The sequence below is a fragment of the Schistocerca gregaria genome, chromosome 2, assembly GCF_023897955.1.
Source record: "Schistocerca gregaria isolate iqSchGreg1 chromosome 2, iqSchGreg1.2, whole genome shotgun sequence".
NCBI lineage: Eukaryota > Metazoa > Arthropoda > Insecta > Orthoptera > Acrididae > Schistocerca > Schistocerca gregaria.
The window spans coordinates 569,884,611-569,897,264 of record NC_064921.1 but is presented as its reverse complement, the minus strand read 5'-3'; the positions used below and the strand labels follow the sequence as shown (position 1 = coordinate 569,897,264).

Below are 12,654 nucleotides of genomic sequence, written 5' to 3'. Positions count from 1 at the left end.
CCCAGTTTGATTTTTCTGTTTCCATTAGGCTATATCACGGTCACAACTTCCTGAAAATTCCTCACAGAGGTATAACGTTAGCATCGATTGCCGTTTAAGGTGGTCGATGGTACCGTTAAAGCCTAATGAGTTCAGAATATGGATTGAGAGTACATCGAAGAAAGCCGAACGCAACGAGAAATAGCAGAAATGAGAGCAGCGAGAAACTTAATACCAGGATTGGTGATCACGAAGTAGAAGTTACGGAATTCTGCTACTTAGGGAGCAAAATAACCCCTGACGGGCGGTTCAAGGGGGACGTCAAAAGCACACCTGCAATGGCAAAAAGGGCATTCCTGGCCACGAGAAGTTTACTGGTATCAAACATAGGTCTTAATTTGAGGAAGAAGTTTCTGAAAATGTGCGTCTGTGGTGCAGCACTGTGTGGTAGTGAAACGTGGACTGTTGGAAAACCAGAACAGAAGAGAATCTAAGCACTCGAGATGTACTGCTACAGACGAATGTTTTAATCAGGTAGACTGATGAAGTAAGGAATGACGAGGTTTTCCGCTGAATCAGCGAGAAAGGAACACAAGGAAAACACTGACAAGGAGAAGGGATAGGATGACAGGATATCTGTTACGACATTAGGGAGTAACTCCCATGATGATAAACTGTAGATGAAGACAGAGATTGAGATAAATTTAGCAAATAATTGAAGACGTAGGTTGGAAGTGCAGCTCTGAGATGAAAAGCTTGGCGTAGGACAGGAATTCGTGTCGGAACGCATCAAGTTAGTCAGAAAACAGATGAATCAACAATAAATGCATAAAAAAAACTGGAACATGTAGATAGTCATTTTTCTCTCCCTCAATAAGCAAGTTGAATAGGATAGAACATATTGGTGAGAAATACCGTGGCTTGCGAAATATGTATGTAGACGCAGGATTACCACACTCTTTCTTTTGAAATTTAGTACACGTTATTGCCCATATCGTACGTTTACCAATATATTCATTAGTGTTTATAGTTTTAAGATGTCCTTCAGGTGATTTTCGTGAAGAGAAATATGGCTACCTTGGAATCCTCTTCCTATTTCTGAAGTATTTAAAATGAATGAGCAGATCACCTTTCGATTAATTTAATTTGGCGACCCGCTGTCCATGATGTCAAGGTTTTCAATTCAATCACTGGAACGAAACACACACTATGACTATTTTAAAAACCCAGGCAACAGAAAGTTTTCTGTTGATCGAGTTTGCATCTCATTGAAGTCATGTGACAGATGCCAACATAACAAAAGACAGTTTTGGTAGCGAAGTCATCTCTACCCCAGGCGGAGAAAGTTCCACCTTGACTATTAATTGAAGTACAAGGAACTTGAATTTAGTGAGAACGACTGTTTAAGTATAATGAAGAAGTAATTCCTATGGTTCAAATGGCTCTGAGCACTATGGGACATCTGTAGTCATCAGTCCCCTAGAACTTAGAACTACTTAAACCTAACTAACCTAAGGACATCACGCACATATATGCCCGAGGCAGTATTCGAACCTGCGACCGTAGCAGTCGCGCGGTTCCGGACTGAGCGCCTAGAACCGCTAGACCACCGCGGCCGGCAATTCCTATGGTGTAGTAATACTATTGCTAAAGTTAAATAGAAAATCGTGGTAGAGTGTCGTCTCCCACTTCTCGTTCATTCCTACGTCAGACAGTTTCCTCCTGTTCCTGGTGTCTGTACCTAGAAGCCTGCAGTACTGTTTACATAGTACATACTCGTATTTAGCGTCGCCATCCACTCCTTCGAGGCCTTCTGCTGGCGACCGCCGGCAGCGCCACTAGTTCCACAGTTCGCCACTGCGGCCCTGCTATAGTTGCCGAAACTAGGCCAGTGATAAGCGGAGCCCGCAGCGACCCAGTTGGCGGGAGGCCCTGGGTTCGGCTCCTGCTCATACGGTTCTGCCTGATATACCGGCTTCCATATTTACTGTAGACAGCTCACTACAGAGAAAGCGTTTCCTGTATCACGAATACAAAGTGTCCCGTCTATCAGTGGTATCAGAGGCGTGACTGGCGTATTTGTGACACAAACTGGGTTCGCGTAATTATTACATTTGTTGTCTCTATTGATCAAGCAAAGAATTAAGTGTGTAGTGCTACAAATTTGTATTCTCGAATACTGATTTTATTAGCTGTTTGGATGACGTCAAAGGAAAAGACACATTTTGGAAAACCATCAGAAAAAGTTAGATTTGTAATCATAAACATTTTTATTCATTTGAAGAACGACAAGGAATACAATTTTTGTTAACAGAGGTTTCCAAATAATATTTCATTTGCAATAATTTCGTTTTAAAATATGATTGAAATACAAGAGATACGTATAAGTTGCTACCCGTGTAAAATTCAGAAGTAACATGGATTATGCAGCAGAAACCCGAAACACATCATCTGAACTTTTGTATTTATGTTTTGTGTTTAATATACGAAATTTAATTTACTTAGTTAGTTGCTGACTTTGCTAATAATATTTTTCTTTGAAATCTTTCATCGTCACGATGGTGCAGTTGAAAGTAATGATAAGAACTGTTCTAAAAAAGAATACAGAACTCTGGGAAAAGTTTTCGACTCTGGCATTCAGTGTAATGTTATGCATTTTCTGTTGCAGAATCCATGTTACTCAGAATTCATTGATGATATGTTGGCACTCTAATGACTAGAAACGCAGTGACGCATAATAACTGAGTGTTGGTGTTTAGTAAAAAAAAAAGTTTTTGACACAACATAAATACCAGTAAACTCAGTTATTTTAGGATAGCGATAACTGTAGGTTTCAATACAGTCTTACGTCTTTTCTGCTTCATCAGGAAGTGGTAAATAATACTCAGGTACAATGTAGCATAGATAGTAGTTTTAAACATACACATGTAGCCTTACAAAAATATTCTCCTCTTAGATTCCAAAAAGCATCGAATGATGTTAACTTCGCAGAAGCCTACAATTTTGGGTCGAATTATTTAGTTTCAACAAAATACTGCCCTTATGTTAGTTTAAGAACAGATTGTTTGTCCTATCTTTGACATTTCAGTGGTCAATAAGAGATCTGTTTATAATATGAATCAGTAGCGTTATTTGTGAGGAAGACGTCAGTACGTTAAAATATTGAGATAGTTTTTCGCATTATAATATACTAATTACCTGAAGTCTTATAATATTACCCTGTGTGCCCGAGCAATTTCAGTGATCATTTTCCAAGTCCCAGACAAAAAAAATACTAATAGAGTATTTTGGCCCACTCATATTCTAATCTTGTTTCCAAAGCTCTAAATGGAACTTTAACCCATGAAAGCAAACAAAATTTCTTATCTTAAAGCTTATAAATATATTTTGCTCCTAAAACGTAGCTTTAATTAATAAATACCAATAAATAATGATAATGAAATGCATGATTAAGACAGATTCACTGCGACACAACAACATAAAGAAACAAATGTTGCTGAAACAGAGAAGACGAAGTAGTGCTGTGTTACATATTCGAGAGAAGTTAACAGCGGCTATCAGTTCAGGGAGGCACATTTCGTAGCAAAAGAACGCTTTCCTGCAGACCTCACCAAAAACAAGCCTAAGAAGGAATACCATTACCATGTACTGTTGGAGGCTTTTTATTTTTGAGGCAATCTTTAGGGAATTTTAATGAACCCTTGAAGCTTGTGCGGTTTTACGTGTTTGAAATGCCGTCGGAAACAGCTGTGTCAGGAAAGACCAACATCTTGGTCGGAGGTCGAAAATTTCAGATATGCAATAGGAGAGAGCTCTGTCACTTGTTATGAGGTGGTACGAAATTGAGGTTGTGTGTGTGTGTGTGTGTGTGAGTGTGTGAGAGAGAGAGAGGAAGGGGGGGGGGGGGAGTTGAATGAGAGAGTAAGTGAGAGAGAGTCTGGCACCTCGTCGAGATAGAGCTCATTACAGTTTGATTTAAATTAGTTGGCATCTGACTTTTAAAGTACCAAAGTTGCGTCGTTGTCTCGACGAATATTGTCACTAGGTAGGCACCACAACACTCCACTTTAATCTATTAAACTCGCGTAAGGAAGTTCAGATATGGTATAGGCCACTGTAGTGACTAAGCAAGTCTAAATTTTATTCTTAAAGCTAGAAATATGTTGGGGGCGGACAACTGGATATTGAACGAAAGCAAAGATGGACGCTTGACGCTTGTAGGTAGGCGCGAGCAACAGCTGCAGACCTGGCGCCGGCTTGTCGCACAGAGGCCCACGAAAAAGACAGGACATATCGCGTGCGTCAAAGCTCGAATGCGAGTGGTCTCCGTAGTCTCCGGCGGGGAGCGAGTAACTGTTTCAGAGGAGTTTAATAATTCTTGACAGCGCGTTTAAATGCATGCAAGCTCTCTGTAACACACGACAAAGTTATGACCTCTAGGGGGTACCTTTTCAATTACATATTGATTTCCTGTGGGCCCTGCACGGAGCTGAGCGATCACGAAGTGTGGAGGACAAGTCCAGTAGTATGACGTCACAAGTTCGTTGTAGGGCCCGCATTTCTCTTGGGCCCCACGTTGCACCAACTGACGTTTCCGGCCCCCCGGCGGATCAGCATCACCTTAAAGTTCAGTTAGCGTTGGGCAGACCGCAGCTGCTATGAGCTGCCTAACTCGTTTTCCGAGCAAGCGTGACTTCGGCCCCCTCCGGAAGGTTCCAGATGCCTCTGTGATTTCTATATAAGTGTTCCGGCTCCTGCGCTGAGTGGCTTTTACTCCTGATGATGGTAATAATAATAATAATGTCGTGTGACGAGCGCCTACCGTCGGGTAGACCGGTCGCCTGGTGCAAGTCTTTCGATTTGACGCCACTTCGGCGACTTGCGCGTCGATGGAGATGAAATGATGAGCGGAGAAAATCTCCGAGTCAGCCGGGAATCGAACCCGGGCCCTTAGGATTGACATTCCGTCGCACTGACCACTCAGCTACCGGGGGCGGACCTGATGATGGGGGCGGGGACAGTCGTCGAAAGCTGGAGTGTTTTATTTAAAGTTTTGCTGCTTGTAAACCGAGAAGTTTTTATCCACAATTAAGTTAATTTTTTAAAACCCAGTAACAGTTACCCGTCTGGGAATCAGCTTTAAATTTATTCCGTCACATCTCGCAAACTGTATACCTCAATGAAACAATGTTTTGTTTTTGTTGATTACAAAACGACCGGTCTTTCCAAAGTTATCTACGACATTCCTTTGGTACGTACAAGCACTGGGAAACGGCGTTTTCTGCGATTATATTAGTTTTTACGTGAAACAGGTATGAAGTTTGAAGTGGCAAAAAAATCTGTTACTCGTTTATGGTATAAATACCTATAGTGATTCTAAGGATGTCAAAAATATTTTTTGCATTTTAATTAGAAATGCAGTTAGGTTTTTTTCGTGGAATAGGCTCATTTTCGTATCCGGGTAAGTTTTCTAGTTGAGAACTGATAAGCATTATACTTTACGCAGAGCAAGTGGCAACACAGCGTGTGCCCATAGTGCCACCACAGCTCTCACTGGTGTATTGCTAGAGGTAGCAGACAAACACGCTAGCTGTCAAACGCCAACTACTTTAAATCGGGCTACAGTGGGCTGGGCGTAAGAGGGAATAAGTGTGGAGAATAATGACGTAATCTACTTCCGAAGACTGGAGACTATTTCGTTAGAAAAGGGGTTCTGTATCGAGCTGATGCGCCTGATTGTCCTTTAAGAAGAGGCAGAAGAAATGAAGTTTCCTGCGCGGCGGATTGGCAGTGCAGTCGCGTCCTCGGTGGTCCGGCGCCTGGCAGTCGGCCCCAGCTGGTGGCGAGCGGCGGGGGCTAGGGCTCGCGCACGTGCTCCTGTATCCAGAGGACGTAGTCGGAGAGGCGCGTGTAGAGCCCGGGCAGGCGCGGCCGCGCGCACCCGATGCCCGTCGACACGATGCCCACCACCGTGGTCAGCCCTCCGTCCGCCACCATCAGCGGGCCGCCGCTGTCCGCCTGCAACGTAACGGTCCTCTCACAGCCCTTACCAGCCACAGAGCCTTGTCGCTCAAGTAGTTCCGTAATGCTAGACACGTGGACACACGATTTCACTGCAACATGCATCTCACACTGTTACATACACCACTGGCCTTTAAATTGCTGCTACACCACGAAGATGGCGTGCTACAGACGCGAAATTTAACCGACACGAAGAAGGTGCTGTGATATGCAAATGATTAGCATTTCAGAGCATTTACACAAGGTTGGCACCGGTGGCGACACCTACAACGTGCTGACACGAGGAAAATTTCCAACCGATTTCTCATACACAAACAGCAGTTAACCGGCGTTGCCTCGTGAAACGTTGCTGTGATGCCTCGTGTACGGAGGAGAAATGCGTACCATCACGTTTCCGACTTTGATAAAGGTCGCATTGTGGCCTATCGCGATTGCAGTTTATCGTATCGCGACATTGCTGCTCGCGTTAGTCGAGATCCAATGACTTTTAGCATAATATGGAATCGGTGGGTTCAGGAGGGTGAAATGGAACGCCGCGCTGGATCCCAACGGCCTCGTATCACTAGCAGTCGAGATGACAGGCAATCTTATCCGCGTGGCTGTAACGGATCGCGCAGCTACGATCCCTGAGTCAACAGATGGGGACGTTTGCAAGACAACAAACATCTGCACGAACAGTTCGACGACGTTTGCAGCAGCCTGGACTGTCAGTTCGGAGACCATGGCTGCGGTTACCCTAGACGCTGCATCACAGACAGGAGCGCCTGCGATGGTGTACTCAACGACGAACCGGGGTGCACGAATGGCATAACGTCATTTTTTCGGATGAATCCAGGTTCTGTTTACAGCATCATGATGGTCGCATCCGTGTTTGGCGACATCGCGGTGAACGGACATTGAAAGCGTGTATTCGCCATCGCCATACTGGCGTATCACCCGGCGTGATGGTATGGGGTGGCATTGGTTACACGTCTCGGTCACCTCTTGTTCGCATTGACGGCACTTTGGACAGTGGACGTTACATTTCAGATGTGTTACGACCCGTGGCTCTACCCTTCATTCGATCCCTGCGAAACCCTACATATCAGCAGGATAATGCACGACCGCATGTTGCAGGTACCTGTACGGGAAAATGTTCTACTGCTGCCCTGGCCAGCACATTCTCCAGATCTCTCACAAATTGGATACGTCTGGTCAATGATGGTCGAGCAACTGGCTCGTCACAATACGCCAGTCACTTTTCTTGATGAACTGTGGCATCGTGCTGAAGCTGCCAGGACAGCTGTACATGTAGACACCATCCAAGCTCTGTTCGACTCAATGCCCAGGCATATCAAGGCCGTTATTACGGCCAGAGGTGGTTGTTCTGGGCACTGATTTCTCAGGATCTATGCACCCAAATTGCCTGAAAATGTAATCACATGTCAGTTTTAGCATAATATATTTGTCCATTGAATACCCGTTTATCATCTGCATTTCTTCTCGGTGCAGCAATTTTAATGGCCAGTAGTGTATTTCTCCGGAAATACTGATACCACTCGTCTGCTTTGACAGTGGACGTCTTCACAATGGTGGGCACGCAGGCTAAGCTTGGGTGAATCGGGACAGCGACTGAAATGTCGATTTAGCAGTAGAAATGGACTGAAACCACACTGAGGTGACAAAACTCAGGGGATAGTGGTATGAACACACACAGATGGCGGTGGTATAGCGTACACAAGATATGAAGGGGCTTAGCGTTGGTGGCGCTGTCATTTGTACTCAGATAATTTACGTGAAAAGCTTTCCGATAGGAATTAACAGACATTGGACGCAGTGTGGTAGTTGGAGCTAGAGGAACGGAAGATTCCATATCGAAAGTCGTTAGGGAATTCAATATTACGAGATCCATAGTGCCGAGTGCGCAAGAACACCAAATTTCAGGCATTACCTATAACCATGGACTACGGAAGAGAGCAGCGCATGTTGACTACACTTGTCAGTGCTAACAGACAAACAACAATGCTTGAAATAACCCCAAAGATCAACGTAGGATGAATGACGAACGTATCTGCTACGACAGTGTGGCGAAATCTGGTTATAATGGGCTAAGGCAGCAGACGACCGACGCGAGTGCCTTTGCTAACAGCGTGACATCCATCGCCTGCAGTGCCTCTCCTGGGCTCGTGACCATACCGGTTGCACCCTACACTACTGGAAAACCGTGGCCTGCTCAGGTGAGTCCCGATTTCGGCTGGTAAGAGGAGGTCCAACGCAGTATCGGAGAGGAAAGGAGTATGTAGAAAATACTGACAAGGAGGAGAGACAAGATGGCAGGATATCTCGTAAGACATCAGGGAGTGAGTTCCATGGTACCAGAGGGAGCTGTAGAGAGCAAAAACTGTAGAGGCATACAGAGATTGAAAAGTACATCAAGCAAACAATTAAAGACGTAGGTTTCAAACGTTAAGAGAGAGAGAGAAAGAGAGAGAGAGAAAGAGAGAGAGAGAGAGAGAGATCGTAGGTTTCCAATGTTGCGCAGACCCCACCACGAAACCATGGACCCCGGCTGTCAACTAAGCTCTGTGCAAGCTGGTGATGGCTCCATAGTGATGTGGCCTGTGTTTACATGCAAAGCACGCGTCCTGTGGTACAACTGAACTGATTGACTGGAAATGATTATGTCCGGCTACCTGGACACTATTTGCAGCCATACATCAATGGCACGCTGTCATCCATTAAAATTGCACATTACCTTGCCGCAGTTGTATGCGATTGGATTGAATTGTGAACAATTCGAGCAAATGATTTGGCCAATCAGATCGCCCGTTATGAATCCAATCGAACATCTATGGCACATAATCGAGAGATCACCTCGTGCACAAAATCCTACACCGGTAACACTTTCGCAATTATGGACGGCTATAGAGGCAGCATGGCTCTGTATTTCTGCAGGCGAGTTCCAGCGACTTGCTGAGTCCACGCCACGTCGAGTTTCTGCAATACGCCGGGCTAAAGGAGGTCCATCACGTTATTAAGAAATATCCGATGACTTTTGTCACCTCAGTGTAAGAAGTTGTTGCCATCCCCAGATTATTGTCTGTCGTTGATGTATCAGAAAACTGCTTGACAGAATGTCAGTCTAGTGTTATATTCTTAATTTCTCACAACAAATATCAGGTGTTGAAGATAACACGAACATGTCCAATATTTTGTTCTTTAAATTTAATATAATTAGTTAACCGTTACCCTTATTATGTACTCGTTTGTGCTACATTTTAAATCGAAGATCTGAAATGAAGTTATGGTACTTCTCCTGTTCATGGAAAATGGTTTCAGTGGTACGAACCTCTGCAGACTCAAACACTACTTTTTTGGTGAATAGGGACATTATATTAGGGCTGAATAGAGACGACACATCTTGATGGTTTATTTTTCACTGTTCTCTCGCACATGGGTAAAGATAAAGGTCATTGGGCTGAAGATGATACGCGCAAAAGTAATAGCGCATTCCGCCAAGACAGGAGCATTCGCCGTGCTGAAGAACTGTTTGGGGTGCCTCAGTCATGTCTTCACCATCATCTACAAAGTGTTAATGGTGTACAACTGAAGAAGAAAAGTGACGAAATTACGCTGACCGTCGAAAAAGGAAAGCAGATAGAGCGGATGCTTAGGTTGTCGGCTCGTAGTTTCGGAGTGGATCTAACGTCGTAACAAAAGCGAAACAACATAAAATGACAGGAATTAATTGGCTTATTGCTTTTCGTTAATTGCAGCCCTGAAAAACATGGAAGGCTGAAGGCCTCTATTCATATCGTTGCAATGGCCTTAGTAAGTCTGACGTTGAGCAGTATTTTACTTTATTGGGTAAAACTACGGAACTACTTAACTTGTTTGGCAAGCCACAACCGTATAACTGATGAATCAGCCTGTCAAGTGAATAATAAACCAAACGAGAAAATTTTTGCAAGGGAAGATTCGAAAGCTATTTACTCTCAGAGAGAGGGATGAACTCGTTAACATTCTTGCTTGCACGTATCAACAAAATTGGGACTCTCGATTCAATGAAAAGGAAGGATAAAGGGATGGTACCGTGAAAAGTGTGTAGGGGCTAAGGGAAGGAAGAAGTCTGCTTGCGCTAGATGTGTATTTCAAAAGGACATTCAGAACTACGGAAGTTGTCATGAGACAAACAGCATACTTCATTAATAATTATATACAGTATGTGTCAATTAAAAGAATAAGAAACGTTATTTTAATACTGTCCCGATTCACCTAAGTAACTGCTCCGCTTCATTCTCACTGACAATGGTAAATAGGGACATGTGATACCTAACCGTTATCTTTAATATATTAGCTATGTAATAAATTACAAAAGCAGTATGTACTGTTAGGCAAATTTATTCCTTAAACATTATAGTACAGAATGAACTAGAAACTTTCCATTTTCTACCATCAGCAAAACTACTACTAATTTTCGAATCTTTGTCCCAGTTCACCAGAGCTTATCGTATGATTAAGAGAGATTTACTGTAACCCATTACGCACCATAAGAAAGGTTACAAGTTCTCCGGACAAACATTAGTCACTCCTAGGAGACATCATGCTAATATCGTGTGAAGCTGCCTCTAGACTTTATGATGTCTTCACATCGACGAGGAAAATAGTCCCCGACTTTCTCTAGGTATGCTCTGTCAGGTTTAACTGAAGTGTTCGATAACACTTCGCCAACTGACGATTAGTCACCTTTCAACCTAACCTAGACCTCGAGCCACATTACATGTCAATAAAATATTGCATCTAAGATTTCGTATTCACATTCATTGGCTTCGCCAACACACAGCCACTATAAATTAACATCCGGCCACTGTATAAATCAGTCTGTCACTGAAACCTACATTTCAAAAACTAATACAAGTACGAAAGAAATATTGTCAGTGTTGTTCACTTTCTGAAGCAAATCTATGACGATTAGATCCCAAAGAGCTATTAAAATGCGGGGATATCGATTGCTGTGTTTCACCGCTATCCCAAATAGTCACAGACATTTTCTGTGGTCCAATGGTTTAACGGACCTGTCGAGATACGATAATGCTTGAGCGTTCGTCCAACCCTGGTAAATAGTTGTCATCTTGGTAAAAGAGAGTGTCCACAGCATGTCGAGATGTAGAAGAAACGGCAGCAATTGGTTACCAAAAATAATGAAATAAACACTCTGTTTCATGTTCACGGTAACTTGATTACGATGGACACAAATCATCGTACGGAAAGCACCATCAAAACATTTCAGAACCACCTTCGGCCTAAACTACACCCAGTAACCGGGTTGAACACCCAACTGGGCCCTTTCTGCACTCCATACCTTGAGTAATTTGAAGAGAGACAAAATTTTGATTCGTCGGAGCACACTACACGCCTACAGTCAGTTAATGCCCAGTTTCTCTGCTGCTTGGCCCACTGAAGGCGCGCAGCATTAGGTGTCACTGCGAGCCTTTTGGGAGACGCCTTACTCAAAATGACGATTGCTCGGAATTCCATTCGCAATGTTCCCTCCGAGGCTGATTTAGATGACCTGCAATCACTAAAAGCAGTAACTCCTGTCGGGTTATTATTGACTAGACGTGACTTTCCTATCAACTGGGAAAAGCTGCATTTGCTATGCAAGCTCTGTTTATTTCTGAATAAGAGAGCCTCTGTTTCAGAATTTGTTGATGACTCCCAGAATGCTTGAATACACAGAGTGTCTAGTGCCGTTAGGATGGCCAGTGTAACGTTCCAAACTGCACTGCTATCTCGTGACGAGTTGTGGCTTTACGATCTTTGAAGTTTCAAAACCAACTATATAGAAAGTCAAAACATTGATTCAACCCGAATACCGAGATGCAGGTTCCTGCTTGATCCTCCGTGACGACACCTCAGCTACAAATCGAAGAAAAAAATGGTTCAAATGGCTCTGAGTACTATGGGACTTAACTGCTGTGGTCATCAGTCCCCTAGAACTTAGAACTACTTAAGCCTAACTAACCTAAGGACATCACACACATCCATGCCCGAGGCAGGAGTCGAACCTGCGACCGTAGCAGTCGCGCGGTTCTAGACTGTAGCGCCTAGAACCGCTCGGCCACTCTGGCCGGCCAAATCTAAGACTGTGCATGAGTTTTGGCCAGAAATGGATCACAGTCCTGGATCACCCATTGTCTTCGCCGGGTTTGGTCCCACGCGACTTCTGGTTGTTTCCCAAATTGAAGTTGGCAATGAAATGACATGACTATGATTCAATTAAGAACATCCCAGAAAATTGTACCGCATTACTAAATGCGACTCCAAAGAAGGACTACAGTGACTGTTTCAAAACACTTTTAAAGCGATTTCAGTTGTGTTTTCATGCAGAGACTATTTTGAGTAAATACAGTGATTTTGTGAACGTAATCCATGACTTATGTTTCATAGCCACAGTCCTAACGTAACACATCGTGTATTTTGAACTTTTTAAAAGTAACAGTCGTTTTTAGACCTTTTTTTTTTTAGCTCTCTTCTATGTAGCAATTGTACTAGCCTTTAATTTCTCTTCAGTTACCGCATCATATTGGTTGGGATAGGCCTTAGCGATACTGGTATATATCGTTAAGTAATATTACATAATACTTATTTTAACTGTAGGTTATTGGTTTGTGT

At 43.5% G+C, this 12,654-nt stretch overlaps 1 protein-coding gene across 1 annotated transcript in view; it reads right to left on the bottom strand.

Moving 5' to 3' along the window:
- Positions 1-2,230: 2,230 nt before the first annotated feature.
- Positions 2,231-12,654, bottom strand: part of LOC126336236 (transmembrane protease serine 9) — a 39,005-nt gene continuing 28,581 nt past the window's right edge. Inside the window, exon 5 of the mRNA XM_049999726.1 lies at positions 2,231-5,997. Coding sequence (XP_049855683.1) covers positions 5,836-5,997 — 162 coding nt within the window. The 3' untranslated portion in view covers positions 2,231-5,835. The remainder of the gene's footprint in view (positions 5,998-12,654) is intronic.